The 22,439-nt window shown below is 40.9% G+C and overlaps 1 protein-coding gene across 2 annotated transcripts; it reads left to right on the forward strand.

Moving 5' to 3' along the window:
• The first annotated feature begins 487 nt into the window (after window positions 1-487).
• On the forward strand, window positions 488-21,098 carry arid2 (AT rich interactive domain 2 (ARID, RFX-like)). Of its 2 annotated transcripts, none has more exons than XM_051106927.1 (21): window positions 488-1,075; window positions 1,180-1,273; window positions 1,888-1,985; window positions 7,578-7,711; window positions 9,302-9,520; window positions 9,606-9,673; window positions 9,755-9,824; window positions 9,992-10,242; window positions 11,210-11,306; window positions 11,395-11,604; window positions 11,853-12,017; window positions 12,577-12,652; window positions 12,739-12,873; window positions 12,980-13,185; window positions 14,171-16,416; window positions 17,724-17,866; window positions 17,951-18,089; window positions 18,201-18,283; window positions 18,364-18,493; window positions 18,585-18,676; window positions 19,517-21,098. In XM_051106927.1, exons 1-21 carry the CDS (start codon window positions 984-986, stop codon window positions 19,626-19,628), a joined length of 4,860 nt encoding a protein of 1,619 aa, XP_050962884.1. In that variant the 5' UTR covers window positions 488-983; the 3' UTR covers window positions 19,629-21,098. The 2 variants fall into 2 exon arrangements, with proteins under 2 accessions (XP_050962884.1, XP_050962885.1); XM_051106928.1 differs by having other exon boundaries at window positions 17,727-17,866.
• Window positions 21,099-22,439: the final 1,341 nt, after the last annotated feature.

The raw sequence follows: 22,439 nt of genomic DNA on the forward strand, positions 1-22,439 counted from the left end.
TGAATGTAGTCACCCCGTGTCGTTTATATCCGCCCGGCGGTTATTACAAGGGACCGGGAGTAAATGACTGTCCGTTCGCTGCAACAAAGCGCAGATTGTACTCCTTTAACTGCAGGCAGCACGATTTAACTTAAGCTATTAACGTTTATTTCTGAACAGCGCTCGATGCCAGGTATGCGGTGCTTTGTGACTGACAGCAAGGCTTTCGGTTTTACATTTCAGGGGTTCTTAAGTCACTGTGAAAAATATAGAATATAAAAGTATATTAGCACAAAGCGAAACTCAGTTGGTGGATAGTAGTCCAAATGACACATGACTTTGTTTTTAAAAAAACATATATTGAAAATATGTTTATTTAAAGTTCTTTCTCACAGTTGTTTGTGGATAGAAAACAGCAAACACTTTGTTTGACTCAAGTTTTATTCTTTTCATGATGCTAGTGTAAGCTGACAGTTCCCTTCCCCCAACCAACGCTCATGGCTGGCTTCCGTTTTTAACGGTCTGGCGGAGTTTCGCGACTCCCCCTTTGCTTCAGTGAGCTCCGTCTATTGTTCATGAGCGGCGCTGTGGCGGTTGTAGTACCTACGCTTGCCTGCTGGGGGGCGCCGCGGAGCCGCGCGGCCTCGGGTCTTTTTGTCTGAACTGGATCCCGCTGCCGCTTCACAGTGTGCGCGATTAAACCGGAGCCGCGTCCGTCCCGCACTGTCAAAAAACCCACTCCAAACCCCAACACAAGCGCAGCCGGTACCGTTGTTTCCCCGTGCAGCCATGAGTGGTGCCGCGGTGCCGTTGGACTGAGCTCGCTCGGGTTCGCGGGCTGTTCGGGCTGCCGTTGGAGCGGGTTTCTCCACTCTCATCCTCCGTCATTTCTTTAACTTTTCAAACACGCAGCCGCGCCGGAGCGGAGCGGACCGGAGCATGGGATCCCCGGACTCTTAGGAACCGAATCTGAGCCGGGGGTTTGACCGAATTTCACCGAAACGATGGCGAACTCGACGGGGAAAAACCTCCCCGAGCAGCGGAGGAAAGGACAGGCTTTCCTGGACGAGCTGCGGCAATTTCACCACAGCAGAGGGTGAGCGGGAATTTCGCTCTTATTATAACTTGGGTGACCCGCGCTGGGAGCGTGAGGGGGTCCGGACGGCTCTCGGGTGTTCATTCGGCTGTTTTTCTCCACAGATCTCCGTTTAAAAAGGTTCCCGTGGTGGGTGGGAAGGAGCTGGACCTGGGCGCTCTGTATATGAGAGTGGTGTCTTTAGGGGGCTTCGCGAAGGTAAGTTCCTCACACACACCAAACTTAACATTTCTCATCTCACACACACTCTTCCACCTCAACTCCCCAGCCCGGTTCGGCGGATCTATCTGCGGTTCTGCCGTGCATCGGCCTGTGTAAGTGTATGTATGTGAGTGAGAGAGTGAGTGTATGTGAGTGTGTGTGTATTGGCCCCGGACGCGCACACACTCTTTCACACACACTCACTTCAAAATTACCGGGCGGCTTTTACATCGATTACCCGGACCGAGGCTGAGGCACCGAACCCCGTCCGGACCCGCCGTGTACACCAGCGGCTTTATCCCTCTCGTGTGGCGGAGGATTGAGCGACTGTAGGCCGCACACAGGCCTGTGTACTCCGCGCTGTAAATACAGCCGCAAACCGCGCCAGATCCACGGTCCGGACGCGGGCGTCCGGTGGGCTCGGACGGGTTCGCCTCGGAGCACCTTGTTTCCCGGCTACTGGTTTGATTTATTCATTTCGCATGGGAAAGTGTAAGTTAGCCGGAGTGCTAATGGGAGTTAGCATGCACACACATACACACACAGACAATCTCACACACACGGTCCTGCATCTGAACCGAACCCCTCTCACCTGTCTCATCACCCTACAGGTGTCCGACAAGAACCAGTGGGCCGAACTGAGCGAGGAATTCAATTTCCCCAGGAGTTGCTCGAATGCTGCTTTTGTTTTGAAACAGTACTACCTTCGGTGAGTCTTTCTTATTCAGTTTGTCTCTCTGATCAACTCCAGCACATGTGCTCAATGTTTACAGGCGCTTCTCTGCTCTGATGCACTCAAATATGCGGCTCGGTTCTGACTCAGAAGCGTGTGTTTTGGAGGATCGTATGTTCATGTTGCTGACTGCAATAAGGAGACTTTTTACAGTGTTTTTAATTTCAGCTCTTGTTTGTGTTGCTAACGCAATATTATGTAGCAAAAGCAACCTAAATCACGGAGTTTCACAGTGGTAAATTGTACTTCTGGACTTGCATTTGAATTGTGGAGTGGATGCATCTGGCAGTTGCTCTGAAGTGTTTAGTTTTCATGGCAGGTTTTGTATATTTCAACAGGACACAATAAGGTTCAGTTTAGATGGTTTTTACCCTTATTTTAATTTCAGCTTTTATGTTTTCTATAAAGTGTTCTAATGCAGCATTACTTGTGTTTTAATAAAGGATTCTAAAATATAAATCAGGAGTTTTATTGTGGTTAAATGGCTATTTTTGACTTGCATTTGGGTCACTTAAGAATGCATCTTTCACTTGCGTCGGCCTTTAGGAGTATTTTGTTTTGAAGGAAGTTTTTGTGGTTTTATTTATTTATTTATTTTTTTTAGTATTTGTAAAAAAAAAAAAAAAAAAAAGCTTCACAACATCCAACAACATACAAAAACTATAGACGAGGCCTTAGTTTTTCACCTCTTATTGAGTTTTAAACATGGTTCTCTATAAAATGTTCTAATGCAGTATTACAAGTGTTTTTATATAGAAGGATTTTAAAATGTAAACCAGGAGGTTAGAGGGTTGTTTTAGACCTGTTTTTTGGTCACTTGCATATGAGTCTTTTATTTTGTAGGGAGGGTTATTGTCATTTATCTGGTTTGATAAGTATTTCTTAAGTAAATTTCACAACATGCATTTGCTGCATCCTGTATATTTAAATAAGAGACCGGAAACTTTACAGTGGTGGATGATTGTTTTGGATCTGTGTTGGCATGTTCCGACTTCCAACTGTTGCTTTATTTTGCTTCATAGAACATGTTTTGTCCTTTCTAGGTTGTTATCTGCGTGTTTACGTCTGTGGTTAATTGTGTTTTACAACATGCACACGGTTAATTTGTGTATAAACCACCATTTCACCAGCCGTAACACATGTAAAATCTTCCTGTTTTTATGTATTTGTAGTATCAGAAGTGAGGAGTGTACGGCTGTAGCACTGCTGTGTGCTCTAAAGTGAGTGCGGCTGCTGGTTTTCCACGTGCGTTTCTCTCTAGTTTAGTAGGTTATGGGGGGGGGTGAGACAGACAGACTTGGCAGCGGGGAGTGTTTAGGCTGTGTGGGCCGTGAGAAGGAGACGTACACCTGCCATGCAACGGACTAAATGTAATTACCATTCTGCATAGTCTCTTTTACCGTCCTCACAGTCATCGCAAGAGAGGTTGTTTGTCGGCGACGAGAGCTCAGAACGGCGAGGGATGCAAAACGACATTCTCCTGTGTGTCTTTCTCATGAGAGCGCCATATGAAGGACAAAATTAGTGCTCCATGGAGAGACTGCATGAGCTTTAACTGGTTTTATTTGTAGCATGTGCGTATTTTTATTAGGCATGGTGTCTCTCTTTGGGTTTTATTTTCATAATCAAAGGATTTAGTGCTGCTCAATTCTGATGTAACGCCGGTTGTTTTTGAAATCCTGGAGAGGTTTGTGTCATGTTGAGGTGTATCCGTCTCTCAGGGAGTTTGAAGCGCTCGATGGAAGTGAAGCCAAAGAGTTTAGACAGACATGATTGCTCAGAGGAAATCCAGTACCTGTGATGAGGAATCTTTTTTTTTTTTGCAACATCAAACAAGACAAAATCTCTGGATGTTTTTGGCAGCATTACGGGATATGCCTGTTTGTGTGACACTATATCAGTAAACACTCAGAGCTAGTAATGTGATTTGAGCTGCAGGTGTTTTGATTGGATCAGGATGGTAGAATGCTTTTAAATACAATTGTAAATTACAAAGACTTTTTCAAGAAATTCGTTTCAAGGTTTATCTCAAAGCTGTGGAAAACCTCGGCAGCGTCCTACACACGTCACACAAGGAAAGTCCTGCAGGCCTTTCCGCAGCCAGAGGGATTCAGAAGATCTTGGTTTAGCAGATCCTCATTTCTATCGGATCTCACTTAGTCCGACTCACTCGCACCACACAGACTGACGAGCGCTCGCTGGCTCCAAAATGTCCCGTTTTCTCAGCTAACACCAGAGTGAGTCTTCAGACAAAAATGAAGGATTTCATTTGCACTCGTTTGATGGATTGCAGAAGAACAGGTGTCTCCATTAGTCTAACTCTTATCGCTAACGCCGAAAAGAGGAATTCGTTGTGTGTTTATACCATCGCAGCTGAGGAAGAGCTGGCAAGGGATTTGAACTTAGGTCTTTGGGTTTGTGGTGTGATGCACTTACCGCTGAACCGCTCGGCACCGATCGGAGCATGTGAAATGAGTCATTTAAATGTGGCATCTGCAGTCAGGCACTCTGTCTGCCAACTAAAGAGGGGAGAGCAGCTAAACAACACATGTTAATGTCTTAATTGGCAAATAGTCAGTTTTTAAAGACAGGGCAGTTTTATTTTTTTTATGCACGCGTATCAGAGCGTGTGTGATGTGGTTCTTGTTTTCTGAGACCAATCATTCATTCACTGTTTCTTATTAGCAAATCTGATGAATCAGTTCATGTCAATTTATTGATTTATTTGACTTGTTAAATGTTCCTGTGAACACTTACTTGTTTGTTTTTTTGGAGTAATGCTATATTTTATAGTGTCCTTGTTACATGTTGCATGTACTCACTAAACTAATAACAGTAAATTGTGTATAATTGAAGTAACTAACCCTAAAGTAAGCACATTGTTAATCAACATAACTCAGTACTTAGTTGTGTAATTTTACTGTACTAAGAACACCTTAAAAAAAGTGTAACCAAATGTTCACTTCAAATAAGCATCTCATGTCGTGATCTTTATAGTTCTGTCATGCTATTTTCTCTCAAATTAAGTTCCACCTATAGTTAATTGATCTGTGAATGCTTTGTGAATCAGTTTATTTGCAGATTGAACATCACTAACTCTGTAAATTGCATGCAAATGAACCTCAAATGCAAATTGCCTGAACGCATGAAATACAATTTCATTATTCTGTTCGTGTATGAGTGAAGCCGTCTGGCCAGACAGCCGTTGTTCTCGGATGTGTTTTTGGTCAGTCTGCTTTCAATTTGGCCTTATTTAAATGCAAAAGTTAAACTCAATATGTAGAACCTCACAGTCATGTTATGATAAAGTATTCATATTAGAAATTTTTTGAACCTTTTTTAGTTTATCCCCAACCTGCGCTGCTTTGGTTTAGTTTTTACTGTAATATTGTGGAGCTGCATTGCATATGCTCAGTTTTAATTCTGTTTGAGGTATTTGTATAACTGTTGTCTCTAATCTTATTTGATTTTCTACTAGACACAATTCATATATTCAACTTCTCCTGCAGGTGAAACTTGACCTTTTTCTTCTGTGTCTCCAGTAGAGGGCAGTAATTCTCTGTCTGGCCCTCAGAAATGGGGCCGTTCACGTGAGTGCTGACTGGATGCCATAGTTCCTCATCAGTCAGCTTCATTTCTGTATTTACATCTCCGGTTTGGACAGCAGAGGCTGTGTTTTTTACCTTTTAGCTTTATGAATAAAAAAGAAAGAAATGGTTGCTGGAGATCTGCCTTCATTTAACATCTGTTTGTAATTGAGTGCTGCTGAAGGTTTTCATTAGCTGTTCAGGTGTATTTGATTAGTGTTGGAGATAAACTTTGCAGAAAGGTAGAACTCCAGGAAGAGGACTGAGTGCCCCTGACTTAAATTATACATAAACCAGATGATTTCAGAAGGTCCTCATTTAGTGTCCCAAGAAACATCAGTCTGTAATCAGCTCTTGGTTTGTCTGAGCTCATATGCTGACCAACCTGAGACAATCAACATTACATTTTTTGATTCATCTATTAATTTTTCATTAATACTGATATCTAAAAGCAGAGTTGCAGTTGGTGAATATGTGTGTGTAAATACAATTTAACGGGATAGTTTACCAAAAAAAGAGAATTTTCTCACCTTTGTTTCCAAACTTGTATGACTTGAATGTTAAGTTATTTTGAAGAATGTTGGTAACTGAACAGTTTCTGTTCCCATTGGCTTTTATTATATTGACACAAAAAAAACAGTGAAAGACAAAGGGAACTGAAACCATTTAGTTACCAACAATCGTCAAAATATTTTAATTTTGTGTTCATACAGGTTTGGAAGCACACGAAAGTAAATGACACAAGTTTCGTTTTTTTGGGTGGACTATCCCTTTAATTGCAGCAAACAAGTTTTTGTGTAAAATTCACATAGATCCAATAAAAGAAATTGATGTTTAAAAAAGGAGAGAGTGGATCTGGTTATCTGCTGGTAATCTTGTTCCATGATATCAACTATCACTAATTAAAACCCTACAATTACACAGTCCACTGAGTAAATGTCGGTCCACACTGTTTGTGTCCAGTACAGTGTGTTGTTTTCTAGTGTTTATAGCGTGCAGATATCTATTTATAGTGTTTGTATTGTAGCACGTGGGAGGTGTGTGTGTGTGTAAGTGAAAGCTCATTCAGTTGAGGGAACCACTCATGAGTCATACTCACACGAAGCAGGACTGTGAATATTACTATCACAATACGGTTGATCCCTGATTCTCTGGATTAAACCACTTGAGCTTTCTGGTCATCTTGGTATGTGAGGCTACGGAGTTGTGTGATATGGTAAGGTGTGCAGTTATCTTGGGAAAATTGGCACAGAAAATGTGCTTACCCATGTGCCATCCAAGATGTAGATAAGTTTGTTTCTTCATGAGATTTGGAGAAATTTAGCATTGCATCACTTGCTCACCAGTGGATCCACTGCAGTGAATGGGTGCAAGTCTAAAGAGCTGATAAAAACCTTATAATCCATGCTACTCCAGTCCATCAGTTAATATCGGTTAATATTAAGAAGCCAAAAGCTGCATGTTTGTTAGAAACAAATTGATCATTAGACGTTTTTACATTGTGTCTTCTGGCTAAAATATTATTCCTTTAAGCAGATTTGTGTCTCATTTACTGTTATTAAATTGTATTCTATGTATGGTTATTAAATTACCAATTAGCCCGTCTACTTTCTAAATATGTTTTATTGGCATCAACCATTTAAAAAAAACTGTAGCAACTAAAATGAGAATGGATTTTCTTAGTCCCTGAGGCACGCAGGTTTGTGTGTGTGTTTTGCTCATGGAAATGAACAACATCCGCATGTTATTCCTCCAAACAGTCGTCTAAATACAGAAACCGATGTCTGCTCTTTCAAAACATGCTATGAAATGTGATAATATTATTACTACTCGATCTTTTAAACAGGTGCTCACCGGTCAGTGAATAAATGTGTCTGGATGTTTAAATCTGCACGTCTCTTAAATTTCCCTTGGGATCATGAGTGTATATCTATCTGCCTGTCATTCTGTGTGCTGATGTCTTTTTCTGGTCTCTCTGCAGCTATTTAGAGAAGTATGAAAAGGTGCATCACTTTGGAGAGGAAGATGAGGAGGAGCAACCAGGGAATCCTAAACCTTTGCTTCCGATTGGTGCAATACCCACGTCATACAACTACCAGCAACACACTGTATCGGGTACAGATGAGCTCTTTTCTGCTTCTCTGAAAACACACACACACACACACACACACACAGCTGGCTCAAAGGGTTAGTGTGTGTTGGAGCTGCACCTGTGAAAACTCTTAATGCCATGAAGGAAATAGTACTCCTCCACTGCACTCCTTTAAGAGAGACAGATGAGATTTCCCTTTACATAAGGATTGGGGTAGGTTTTAGTCTTACTATATGAGGATATGAACACATGATCTTCATTTCCAGAGCTGCTGTGAGAGTCAATTCACCAGCATTTTACCATTCCATTTGATTCAACTATCATCAGATACATAAAAATGGCGAAATCTTTGCACGTGCAAAATCTTTAATGACAACCCGCCAAAATAAGTTTGGTTTAATTTGAAAAAAAAATGACACATATTACTATTGTATAGTACAGGGCTTCTCAATTCAAGTCCTAGGGTACCACTGTTTTGTATGTCTCTCATCAGACACACTCAGTTCAGTTAATGAATCTGCCTCCTAACGAGCTAATGATCTGAGGAAGACATACAAAATGCAGTGGTACACCAGGACTGGAATTGAGAACCACTGGTATAGTACATTGTACTTCTCAAAATAGTAATAATAATAACAGTTTAGTTATTAAAACATTATTTTCTGAAGGGATATCACACAATAACAAACATTTTTCATCCATGTTTTAATTTTTAACAAACCTCCTTTTTTTTATTTATTTATTTATTTTTTGTTTTTAAATTTTTAAAAATTTATTTACTTAAATTACATTAAATGGACATTAAAAAAATTATCTTATCTTAAAAATTATATTAAGTATAATTGGAAAGATTGCATATATATATATATATATTTTTTTTTATATACATTTTTGATTGTGAGAATAATATTGGTAAATTGTGTACATTTTATATGAAGCATTACTATTAAGGCTGTATGAAATGTTGTTATTCTTGAGTTTGCCATGAATGTAGTCTTTGCTGATATGGCAAAAATAATAAATAGTGAAAGTTTTATGCATTAGTTTTGACTTCACAACAGTTTTTCATAATATATTTATATTAAACTCTAAAGCACAGAATCCAGAAAAATTAAAACCGACGCCAGAATTTCAGAAAAAAAAAATTTAAACGTTTCATAGGCCACTTTTTTGTTATTGTATTAATTAAATTGATCAGACATCTCTTTTGATCTTTAAAATTTCATATAAAGGTTGCACTTTATTTTACAGTGTGTGCACGTGCACTTACAAATGTAATTATCTAGGAACACTGAACTGAGTAATATAAGGTAGCTACATTGGTTAAGGCTGGGTTTGTGGGTAAGTTCAGGGTTGGTGCCTAGTTATTACCCAGTATTTTTACTTCTTCAATAAGTATAGTATTGTAAAGTCAAGTGCAATCAATATTTCATAGGGTCTTGTATAGGCTGATGTAGATCTTTTTGGGAGGAGAGAAGTTTAGTAAATAACTTGGCACGTGTGAAGGCTTATGAGTCTCAAACCACCTCCCAGGCACATGGCCAGTCACAGTTTCTTCAGGAAATCTGTAGAAACATAAACAATTTATCTTTTGCTTATCCTCCTTTTGACAGACTATCTCCGCCAAAGCTATGGGCTGTCGACGGATTTCGTCCCTCCATCCGATTACAACAAACTGGTGCTGTCTCTCCTGTCTGGGCTCCCGAATGAGGTGGACTTCGCCATTAACGTGTGCACGCTCCTGTCCAATGAGAGCAAGCACGCCATGCAGCTAGAAAAAGAGCCCAAACTCATCACGCTGCTGCTGGCACACGCGGGAGTCTTTGACGACTGTGCGTTTAAAACTGTGGTTACTAAAGTATTTGTGTTTGGGAGCTGCATACATGTGCTAACGTTATGTGTGTTTTTGTCTTTCAGCATTAGGCAGCTTTTCTGCTCTATTTGGGACAGACTGGCAGGAGAAAACATCACGAGACTTTGTGAGGGTAAGAAAAAAGTCAAGTCGAGTTGACTTTTTCTTGCATGGTTTATGTTCTTGTGCTCTTAACTCTTTCTTGTCTTCAAAGTTTTGGAAAGATGTCATTGAAGACAATGAAGTCAAAGATCTCATCTCAGACAAGAGCTGCACACCCCAAAGTATGTGGTTGTTTACGTCCTGGCTACTTTCGTTTCTTTTGATGTGGTGAAGACATTAAATGAAGTGTAGTTTCGATTTGATAAGTCGATTATGTTTTAACAGAGCATTACTTCACACTAAGTGTTTATTGTGTGGTGGTTTTTTTTTTTTTTTTTTTTTTCCCCAGATGGATTGGAGACGAGGGACGTCTGCACTCCTCTCTTCCACCCGGCACGTGCCGTGGGCATCGGAGACGTCGAGGGCCAGCGGGTGTTGCAGGTGGCAATGATTCTGAGGAACTTGTCCTTCGAGGAGGCCAACATCAAACTCCTGGCAGCTAATCGCACATGTCTGCGCTTCCTCTTACTGTGTGCACACTGCACCTTTGTCCAGCTGCGGCAGCTGGGTCTCGACACGCTCGGCAACGTCGCCGGAGAGGTTAGAGTTCACCATTTACAAGACCTGTATAGAATGCTGCAGTGATGAATTTTTGTCGGCCAACATGGAAGTTTGCATCACCCTGATTACTTCGACAAAAATCCAGTCAGATTTTTCACTTTTGGAATATGGCAGAAAATAAGCTTTGTGACCAATAAAAGTTTATGATTCTTAAACATTTTGTGATTTAATATTTCTTAGGAAATTGTATTATGCAGCAAACATCCTCAAAGAAATTTTGTACGGTTTGTATGGTAAATCCATTTTAGTGTTTTTGTCTAAAGCAAACACATAGATTTTTAAATTGCTCTTTTATGACATTTCAACTTGTTTCTCACCGTGGAAATAGCCATAGAGGCTGGCATGACATTAAAACACCAACCAGCTTACACATTTTGTTCATCAATAATAAAATATTACCAAATGAACACAACTTAAGACCTAAACACAATCTTCAGTCTACACTGTGATCACACGACTTCAGTGTCACCATAGATAAGCTCTTTATCTTCACTGTCTTAATTTAAAAACATTTTCCTGAAAGTTTGAGTAGTTTGCAAGAGCACAATTAAAAATTGTGAAACTGTACTAGTGAGTACAGGAGTTTATCTGTTCAGTGTGATGACATTTAGTGTTCCAACAACCTCTATACTCCCATTTAGCCACTTCTTGGCTATTTCGGGACCAGTCAAACATTTAAATAAAGTTCAAAAGGGGGTATTACTAATGTATTTTATGTCTTAAAATAAAATGGCAAAATATTGTGAGCTTGTATTCACCACAGACCTTATTTCAAGCAACCAAAAACCTATTGACTTTAGGACGATGGTACCCGAAAGTGCGCAAATTCTTGTTTTCAGGTTTTGGCCTACAATAATGTCATCCCTGCTGCATTCTAAAGGCTCCATGTTAGGTTCTGTTGGCTGTTTGTATCATTTGATAAACTTAGCTGTTTGTTCTTTTTCAGCTTCAGTTGGATCCAGTTGATTTCCGAACGACGCATCTGATGTTTCACACCATCACAAAGTGTTTATTGTCACGGGATCGTTTTCTCAAAATGAGGGGTAAGCATCTTTTTGGGTGAACTGTTCATGCAGTAAGAACTTGTGGTTTTCTGTGAGAATTGCTAATTATTTCCATTGCCTCCTACAGCCATGGAAATTCTCGGGAACCTCAGCAAAGTGGAGGATAACGGCGTTCTGATTTGCGAGTATGTGGATCAGGAGTCGTACCGAGAAGTCATTGCCCTCCTGACGCTGCCGGACGTCATGCTGGTCATCTCTGCGCTGGAGGTCCTGTACCAGCTGGCCGAGCTTGGGGAAATCACATGCTCTAAAATCTCCTCCGTGGAGAGAAGCATAGGTACACGTTTACCTGATAAATACAGGAAACACATTCAGCTTACCGTCAGTCGTGATGTGCCAGAAATTATAGTAGTTCATCAAAATAAAGGTTGATTAAAATCAGGAAATCTGAATTTTTTCACACAGCTGACATGTTTCCCTGTTGTAGCTTATCCATATATATGCTAAAATAGATGCGTTGTGAGTTTTGGTGTACCACTAACCATTAGGAGGAGTGAACTGACATGGTTTGTATGCTTATGTCAGATCTTCTAGTGCGGTTGGTGTCAGTGGACTTGCACACGTTTGGACCGGACGCCCTGACGGCAGTAAAACTCATCGAGCATCAGGCCTCTAGCAGTCAGGTCTCAGAGGTTCGGCCGCAGCTTGTAGAGCATGTTCCCCCACCTACGCAAGGCACTCCTGGTGCTCGTAAGTGTCCTCTGCATCCGCTCTCTGTTTTTGTGTGTACTAGAAATGTACAAAATTACATATTCAAGTATCGCAAAAGTACTTTTTCTTTTAATAACACACAAGATAACTGCAAGATAGGATGCATGCAAAATGCAGTTTATTTCACTTTGTTTCACAGTGTCCTTGTTGTACATTTGCATGTATTTACTATAGTAATAATAATAAATTGCACACAATTACATACAAGCCCTAAACCAAACCCTCATCCTGACCTTATAGTAAGTACATATAGTTAAATTATTGACCCCCAAACTTATATATGCATGTTTTACTTTTACCTCCAAAAAGTCTTGGAAATTTTGTTGTTGTTGTGCTGTTATGATAAAACGTAGATTCCCTCATCAACGTTTATGATAATGAGTAATATCACAAAATAGAAGATAATCACCGATGTTGTTTTGGCTACTACTGCTTTAAGTCTTAAGGTAAAAATCTGTATCAAACAGTTGAAATGGATAATTAATGAGGAAAGAGTTCATGTAACTTGTATTTACAGTGTGTTTGGGTTTGTTTTTAGTGAACAGGGCGCCTGTGCAGTCTACGCCTCCGCCTGGGATTGTAGAAGTAGATGGAGAGAAATTCACGACTCAGTGGTAAGACTTAACGTCTTTCCTTTTTGCATTTTTAAATCTGTTATATTTTCTAATTTTTTTTTATGAATGCGCTCTGCTCTTGGTAGGCTAAATGCTCATTTTGAGGTTCATCCAGATGGATCGGTTTCTCGCTCTGAGATGTACTCTGAATATCTGGCGACCTGCAGCAAGATGGCACGAGGTGGCGTGTTAACATCCAATAACTTCTACAAATGCCTGAGGTGAGATTAAGGGAACTGATGGGCAGATGTTGTGAAGTTGTCTCTGTGCTGTCCCAAATGATAGATGTTGAATGCTGAAGCTCAACGCTGTGCGTGTTTTTCTTAGGACGTTGTTTCCTAATCACACGGTGAAGCGTGTGGAGGACACACGGCTGAGTGGGCAGGCTCAAATCCATGTGGTTGGTGTGCGGAAGAGGCCGATTCCTCTTCCCGTCCAGCTTTATTATCAGCAGCAGCAACAGCAGCAGCAGGCCAGTCCTGCACCAGTTCCCAAACATGAAGCTCCCTCAGAAACCCCTCAGCCCCAGTCAGGTAGAGATGCATGTTTCACACTACACTTGATCTTGGGTTTAAGCTTTTTAAACCCTGGTTAAAAGCCCATTTTAACTGGTTTAAATGTTTCGTACTTATATTTTTGTACAGTCACAAACTTTCACACAGTGTATTTCTTTCCAATGTCTTAAGGAAAATGGTTTCAGAAGACGTCAGACGACAATTTAAGTTTAATAACCTTGTAAATATGTGAATAAGAATATTAACCTAGGGCCCTATGAAATCTGTATTATTTTTTCCAAAGTTCTGTTTCATTCCTTTTTTCATATTCTATTTTCCCTTTTTATTTTTTTTTTTCTTTAAAAACTTTCAAAAATGTTTTAATCAAAATTACACATTAATTGAATTTAACAATTTTTTTTAGGAAAATTAAAGCAGACAACACAGCATTTCTGGATTCTTTGTTTTATAATTTAATACACATTTATTATGAAACTTGAAAGTTATGGATGCATAACACTAACAATTTAGTTAATCTTTGTAAATAAAATAAAATGGTTCCTATCACTTTTTCTTTTGGCAAACTAATTGCTGCTCAACAAGGGTTTAAAACATAGATGGAAAATTTGTGTTATTGTATGTTAATCCTTATTGTTTTTTTTATTATTATTAATAAACTGTATTGTTATTATTAATAATATATTTTATATTAATTATACTTTCAGATAAAGCAGGCTTTTTGCATTGTGACTTGAATGAGTGTGCAACAATATTTTTATTTTTTTATCCAACTTTGCCAAATTCTTTATGCAGCATATTCCATTTTATGATTGGATTCTGCAATTCCGTCCATGTTTTGCATTATGAAAATCATAAGACACTAGTTAACCTCGTTGTGCAGTGCTGAACTTGAACACCAGATTTAATTTACTCGGGCGTAAGAATAAAACAAAAGCCCACACTGAGCAATGTGATATGCTAGTCGCATTTATAGCTGAATTGTTCTTCTCGTTTGTCCACGCAGTGCTGCCTCTTGGTGTGGGAGGGCAGCTTGTCCGGGCACCAGCACCAAGCCTTACTGCCGGCCAGGCAGCACCACAGGTGGCCTTCACCATGCACGGAACGTCGCACGCCAACGCTCCCAGTGCTCCTGCGCCAGCCCCGACTGTTCCACGACTCCCCATGAACCCGCCAGGACAAGCTGCACTTCCTCCCCCCTGCCCTCCCGCCACTGCCCCAGTTCCCATTCGACCCAATGACATTCTCAAAACAGCCATGATCCAGAGCTCCATCCCCACAGCCACTGCTGCACCTGCTGTTCCCAACCACAGCGGTTCGCCTACCCAGCAGCCCCTGCTCCATCACGCTCCCGTTACACTGATCCAGCAGGGGCCGCCGGCCCAGGGACACGTATTTACCGGTCGAGTGCAAGGTGTTTGTCCTTCGGTGGCCCAACAGCGCCTGCAAGCCCCTCAGGGACAGCAAGGTGCCCCTTCCCAAGAGGCTGTGGTGCTTGCGCCGCCTCAGTATGTCAGTGCACCTTGTACTTCGCTGATGACAGGGCAGGTCGTGACTGTCTCAGGCGTGACTAGCAACCGCGTCTCGTTTCAGAATATCGCCCCCAAACCTGCACCGCAAGCGCAGTCGCCACAGCCTCAACCTCAACAGCAGCAACCGCAACAGCAAAGCTTAGTCATCGTCAGTCAGAATCAGCAACCCAACACCGCATTCGCCCCAGCTATCCATCAAATCGTACTGACCAACCCCAATCCTCAAACCATCCAGCCGCAGCCCACGCAGTCTCCTGCTTCCCCAAATGCACCAATCCCCAACCCTGCCCCCGTGCAGCAAGCCCCGCCCAACACGGTCAGCCACATGCTGTCCGTCAAGCGGCAATTTCAGCAGACTCCGCCCCCTCCTCCACCCCCAGCCCAGCCTACCTCCACAGAATCCAGTCTGATCAAACAGTTACTGCTTCCGAAACGCGGTCCTTCCACCCCGGGCGGAAAACTCATACTCCCTGCGCCACAAGTTCCCGCTCCTGCGAGCACCAGGGCGCCGAGCCCACAAGTCGTATACCAGGTGACCAACAGCGGTCCGGTGCCATCTCAACCGCAGTTGAACGTGCAACTTATGCAGAGCCCCTTGCAGGCGACCGGTGCCGTTCCCATCTCCATCCTCCCAGGGCAGATCATTTCCACCTCCACCCCTGGCACCCTTCTGCAGGCTACCCCTAGCAACCAAGTTACCTTCACAGTAGTGCCAAACTCTGGCTTCCCTGGCCAGGGAGCGCAGACCCCGCCCACGATCGGCCTGCAGTTGACTCCGCCTCTGCCAATTGCGGGAGCCACGCCCATTCCACCTTTCAGAGGTGACAAAATCATCTGCCAAAAGGAGGAGGAGGCTAAGGACGCCACGGGGCTGCATATCCACGAGCGCAAGATCGAGGTCATGGAGAACAACTCCGTCACCGATGGTTCGGCCAAAGCCAGCAACGGTGAATCCGCAGAGGTGGATGGACCTGCGGCCAAGCTGCTCAACGGGAGGAAGTTTGACTCGAGTCTACCTCCATACCACTCAGGGAACAGCCAAGCCGAGGCGCTGAATGGCCCTGCGGCGCAAGGTGGCGACAGCGGTGGCCCTGGGAAACAGACGCCCTCTGACCCTAAAAAGCTAATGGTAAACGGGGTGTGCGACTTTGACCGATCGGACGCCACCCACCCGAGCAAAAACATTCCAAATCACAAGGCTTCCAAACACATGGGGAACGGCGAGGTGTTGTCGCCTCAGAAAGGGCACGGGGCTTTCGGCCTCACGGACTCTCTTGCTGCTCCTCAGCAGGACACTGCCAAAGCAGAGCAGGCCGAACGCCTGGCCAATGGGCCCAGCCACGGCGCTGAGATCTCCAATGGCCCCAGCTCAGAGACATTGGGCCTGAGGCAACAGCACCCACCTCATAACCACTCCCCACCTCCGCCCGTTTCCGAGCCGCCACCCCCGGCTCCCCCGCTGCCTCCCACTAACGGCACCTCGGAGAGCCGGCCGCTGAAGAGACCGCTGGAGGACGGGGACAGAGGTACCTCTGGAATCCCCACCAAAATGGGCGTACGGATAGTGACCATCAGCGACCCCAACAATGCCGGCAACAGCGCCACTATGGTGGCCGTGCCGGCAGGCGCAGACCCAAGCACAGTAGCAAAAGTAGCAATAGAGAATGCAGCGCAGCAGAGACCAAGTGTGCCCTCGCCGCTTCCTGAAACCAATGCTCAGGTAATGCCTTTTGATTTATGATTACAGAATGGTGCCGTTTACAACATAATACTTGTTTTTTTCTGGGATTAACTATAGACAAAACTGTTGCTTTTTCATGCACTATTGCTTCCATAACTTGTCGTCTTTTAAACTAGTGGAACAAAAGCATCCTAAATGCATGTTTAAGTGTTTATTACACTGTATCTACATACATCTGTTCAGTTACAGTACATATCTTTAAAAGCTGTATGTTTTTTTTCAGCACATACATAAACTACACTTTACAGTTTTATTCCTGTCTGAGATTTTTGCTGTTGTGTTTAATATATCATTCTTGATCTATGTAACACTTAAATCAGGCGAATAATTTGTTCATTAGATTAATGTAGATTAGATTAATGGAGTGATAGAAGGAGAAATCCAAATTGCTCTCTGCAGAAACCTTTACTACTTTAACTCTACAGTGTCAATGGATTGAAATAAGAATTTTGAACATGGCCTTATCTGGTATATAGTTTTCTTTGCTGGAAAATTATGCAAATCAGTGCACATTTAATTAGGCATTTAATTAGTACATATTTAATTTATCATTGTGTATTTAACATTTTAGAAAGCTAGTAATAGAAAATAGTTGTCTTACTGTCTACTGTGATTCTTCATTGTGAGTACATCTGTAAATGTTTACGCTATTGAACTGTAGTGTCTTAATCTGAAACAAGTTTAGTTACTTGTCTGTTTTAGGTGCTTGTTAGATGTTCATTTATTGAAGATGATTTATTTCCATGTGAACTGTGAACTGACATCAATTAATCATATCAGTCATATACAGTCAACCTCAAAAATTTCTGTAATGCCAGAGATTTTCTTTTTCACATTGCAGAAATGAATCAATCAACTTGCAATTGAATTATGCAACAATTCTTAAATAATAATTCTTAGTTTTTCTGTTGTTTTTGGACTGGAAAAAAATTATTGCTCTTGATAAGCTTGAATTAAAAATGCATTAATCCCACACACTACTCAAACTTGGATAATTATGCACTTATTTTCAACATTTCAGTCAGTCAGGCTTACAAAATGTGCGAGTATCTACAAATTTAAAACAACTCGTCAAGAGTTGTTAATAATGACAAAGGCCACACCTCCAATTGTCCAGTAGTCAAAGAAAACACAAACATCACTCTTCAACTGGATATAGAATTATATGTATGCCTTTTATTCTGAGTTTAGTAAGTGTAAGAAAGAAAGATGATTGTCACCTTTTTTTATTTTTTTTATTTCTTACTTTATTTCTTAAAAAATTAATTGATTATTCCTATGTGCAGCAGCCTGTGTCAGTGCAGACTCCGCCTCCAGTGGATCCAGCTGCACAGGCAACCAATCGGAGTTCTCCAGCACCTGCCCTCTCTCCAGATCAAGCACGTAAACCTGGACAGAACTTCAAATGTCTTTGGCAGGCATGCAAACGGTGAGGACGCACGTGATGTGCTTTGCTTTATAGGTGCTGTTCTTGAAAATGTTGGTTTCTGCTAATTTTAACGTGCTGTTTCAGGTGGTTTGACACGCCATCACAGGTGTTTTACCATGCAGCTACCTATCATGGCAGTAAAGACATGTACCCAGGGCAGTGCCTATGGGAGGGCTGTGAACCTTTTCCTCGCCAGAGACTATCCTTTATCACGCATCTGCAGGCAAGATCCCATCTTTCTCTTTTTCTAGTAATGTAGTGGTAATGGCATTGATCTCTGCTGGCCGTATATATGTATGTTTGACCAATCAGAGTGTGTGTGTGTGTTTTGCAGGATAAACACTGCTCGAGGGAAGCGCTCATAGCTGCACTCAAACTAGAGGAGCAAACGCAAGGCAGCAACCCCAACACTTCCAAGTGTGTATGACTTGTTTAGCTCATGCTGGCTTATGGTTGTATATGATTGTGATGGAGATTGTCACTGTGTTGATATGCAGGTCTCCTCCAGCGGCAGTCAGCAGTCCTCCGCCTCCTCCCAGACCACAGAAAGCGCTCGTCAACCACCCCAGTGCAGCTCTGATGGCTTTACGCAGGGGCTCGCGGAACCTGGTGTTCAGGGACTTCACAGTCAGTATTACGTCATGTAAACAATCATAGTTCTGCTCTTTATAGACGTGTAAAGCTTAAAATGTTTTATTTGTTTTTTTTTCATGCTCAGGACGATAAAGAGGGACCAATGACCAAACACATTAGACTAACTGCTGCCTTAACGTTAAAGAGCATCGCCAAGTACTCGGATTGTGGACGGAAGTAAGTAAATCTTTTCAGTCTAGTTGTTGTTGAAAGATTTCTAATTTGTGGCATAAAATTAATCAAAAGTTAATGTATAATCAAAATGTTCTTGACAATGTTTAAAAGAAATGTGTGGAGTCATTTTATAAGACATTATCATCATTATTATTATTATTATTATTATTATTATTATTATTATTATTATTATTATTATTTTATTATAATTTTTTTAAATAATTTGACAACAATGTCTCTTTTTTTTTTTTTTTTTTTTTTTTTTGTAGGGTTAGGGTACAAAGTACAGTACAAAAAAATTCTACATTGCAGTAATGAAAATCTGAGAAACATTTCTTTTTTTTCTTTCTTTTTTCTTTTTTTTTGATTTCCATTTCTGTAAAAAAGAAATAAATAAATCAAGGTTGATGTAAGCAATTTTTAATTGTCAAATTTAACAATGCAAAAAATTATTTTAGTTATTTACCTTTCTTTATATTTCTTTAAAACATTCATCTAAATATAATAGCATACTGAAAAGTTTTTGAAAATCAGTACATTTTTAGATAATTTAATCGTTACATTTCTACGAATTTTTTGAGTATAGACTACACTACAAAAAAATGTGCCTTGCAGGAATGAAAATTAGAGTACCATTTTTACAGTTTCTGTATTCTACTACATTATTAGTAGTAGTAATTATTAATACTGTTATTGTTGTTATTAATGTGAACCAATAATAGTAAATAAATATTGTGGGCTGAAATGTGGCTTTTTGGGATTTATCTGTTCCAGCATGTTTTTATAAAAATATATATCAACAACATAGACTTCACTCTCTGTCTGTTCTGTGTTTGTGTTCAGGTTGGTAAGGCGGCATGAAAATCATCTCTCTGTGCTGGCGCTGAGCACTATGGAGGTCTCCACCACGCTCGCGAAATGCCTTTACGAACTCACACGCTCTCTGCAGGCCTGAGCTCAGCTCAACCCAAAAACCTTCTGAAAGGAGACGAAAAGCCCATTTCCCCATTCTGCTGCCACACAGGTCGCCAGCGTTGTTGGGTCGTGGGGCGAAAACGTTCCCGTTCGTCTCCCTAAACCCCCCTCCCACACGTCTCTCTCTCTCTCTCTCTCTCTCTGTCTCTCTCTGTCTCTCTCTCTCTCTCTCTCTCTCTCTCTCTCTCTCCATTCCACCCAGTCCCTCTCCACCACCTCCCTTACAAACTGCCACGGGTCTTCCACCAGCCACTCAGAAACCAGCGCCCATTTCACTCTTCTAACCGCCTCTTCACGCCTGGCCCGACGAGCACATTTTTATAGTCCCGGAGGAGCGCGGGGGGATTCTGTGGGCGGGGCAAGTGGACAACGGTGCGGGGCGGCAGAGGTGTGGCTAGATTTTGTTTTTTCTTTATAACTTGATAGCTTGGTTTTTCTTACTTGAGCCGATTATATTTTCACTTATTTATTATTGAAATAAATACCAATATGAGTAAATGAGAAAAAAAATTGTGTAAATATTTGTGAATAGATATAAAGTTAAATCACCCTCCTTCATGCCGCTGCTGCCCACTGGTATCAGAAGCATTACGTTAGTAGGTTCAGATTCACGTTTTTTTATTTCAACCCTTGGTTACTCGTATGAGATGTGATTCTATACTCAGCAGTGGATGAATGTACTTAAACCCTGTAAATATTCTGCGAAGGTACTGATGCTGTAAAGTTTTGGGAGGGCTGGCGGAGGGCTACAGGTTTTTCTTTGTGGAACTGTGATTTTTTTTTTTTTTTTTTTTTTTTTGTTTTGTTTTGTTTTGTTTTGTTTTTCTCCCCTTTTTTGTACTATTATAACTTGTAGAACTCATTTTGCTGGCTGAAAGAGTATGAAATAATATATCATATGTCATTTTGTAGAAGAGACAAAAACATATTGAAGGTATTCCCCTCAACCTGTATTCACTGTAAGCGTCAGAGTACGAGCCCGACCGCCCGTACGTGATTCTTTTTGTATTTGTAAATTGGTTTAAATACATGGAGTTTTATACAGGTTTTCTCCTGTGTCCTTTGCTTTCCGTGCAGGTATGATATTTTCCTCCAGACCTTTTTTCTATCTTAATATAGTGTGGAATTTTATTGTGCTATTTTGCATTTTTTTTTTTTTTTTTTTTTTTCTTTTTTTTGTTTTGTTTTTTGTCATCCATTCTTACGACCACGCCACATTCCGGCTCCCGGACCCCAGGCTGTCCTCTCTGCTGTGTGTTGTGTAACATTTATTACTGCCTGTTGTGTTAGCATCCCAGCGGGGTCATGACCCCTTACCCCCCTCCCTCCCCCCTCACCATTTCTGCAGTGTCTGTAGGGTGTGCGATGATACATATATCTAACAGTCTGATATAGATTGGCTTCATTTACTTTGGTGACTGTTTATAGTTTTTAAATAAAAGACTGAACATTTTTGACATACTGTTGATGTTTTTTTTTTTTTTCTTGGAACCCCTCCAATGGGTTGAATTGTTCCAGGTTTTTTTATGAATCAGAGTACATAGAGAAAAATATACACACATACATATAGAGAAACTAAGGTGCAAAAGAGCTGCACAAAATAACCACCTTATTTTGCAACACACAAATCTATTTCCTGTGAATGTGAGATTTCCAACTCAAGTGGTACCAGTAAACGTTAAACTTTTTGCGCTACAAAACAGTATATATAAGAAATAATATAAAATGAATGCAAGAAATACCAGATTGCAATATTAAGCAACAAAAAGAACTCTAATAGTGTAATTAATAGTAAGTTAATTGGACAGAAGCCGGAAGTCTAGCACATTTACCCTACAAATGGTGTGCCGATCTTACATTATTAATAAGGTTAAAACGGTGCACCAAAAAATCATAAATTAGATTTTATCTTCCTTTCCTTATTTTAAGTTGACTGAAATTGGTAGATGCTGCTTTGCTGTTAAAATCAAAGATTAAAAAAAATATATAATAATAATAACTTATGACTGACATCCACGAGTTTGTAGTCAAATTATTACATTTATGCAGTTAATGAATGTTGGCGCTATAATAGGACTTTTATGGTAGAAACGGAAGTGCAGTTCTACTTCCGCTCGACAATAGACGGTGTAAGAGTCTTGGCAGGAATAAAAATAAATGCATGTCGAGTTCAGCAGGAATGGAAATTAAAATGTATAAAAATAAAATGCATATATATGTGCCTGAAGCACATAAAAAAATAATCTATATACAGATATTACCTACGGATATGTGCAAGGGGAAACGTGTGAATAATGTCTGGGCTTATAGGATGTTTTGGTGACTCTTGAAATATAAATTAACTCATACTGACACTCAGAAATGTGATCAGATTTGATTAATAAGCCATTTTAAACTACGTGGATATACCTAAACATTTCAGACATAATACATGATCATTAAGATGAACTGAATCAGGTGTGTTTGATTAGAAAGACACACACGGTGTGTAATATTGCATTAAAATTTTAGTAGGCCACGTTAACTCATCAGGTTGTTCCATTGTGGCAGGAGGAATAAGGCACGAGCCTGCGAAACAAGTAAATTCAGAATAACTGATTGGGATTACTAAAACACGGACCGTTTCCAATCTGAGAGGTTGCTGTCCTAAAACTGAATCCGTCGCTGCTTTATATACCTGTGAATGATGCGGCTAATTTCCGGCAGGTGTGCGTCATTACCGCCTCGGTCGTTCAGCTTCCGTGCTTTTGGAGGTTATAATTTATTTTTATATATTTGATTTTTGTCGTTG

The sequence above is a fragment of the Labeo rohita genome, chromosome 4 (genome assembly GCF_022985175.1).
Source record: "Labeo rohita strain BAU-BD-2019 chromosome 4, IGBB_LRoh.1.0, whole genome shotgun sequence".
Classification (NCBI taxonomy): domain Eukaryota; kingdom Metazoa; phylum Chordata; class Actinopteri; order Cypriniformes; family Cyprinidae; genus Labeo; species Labeo rohita.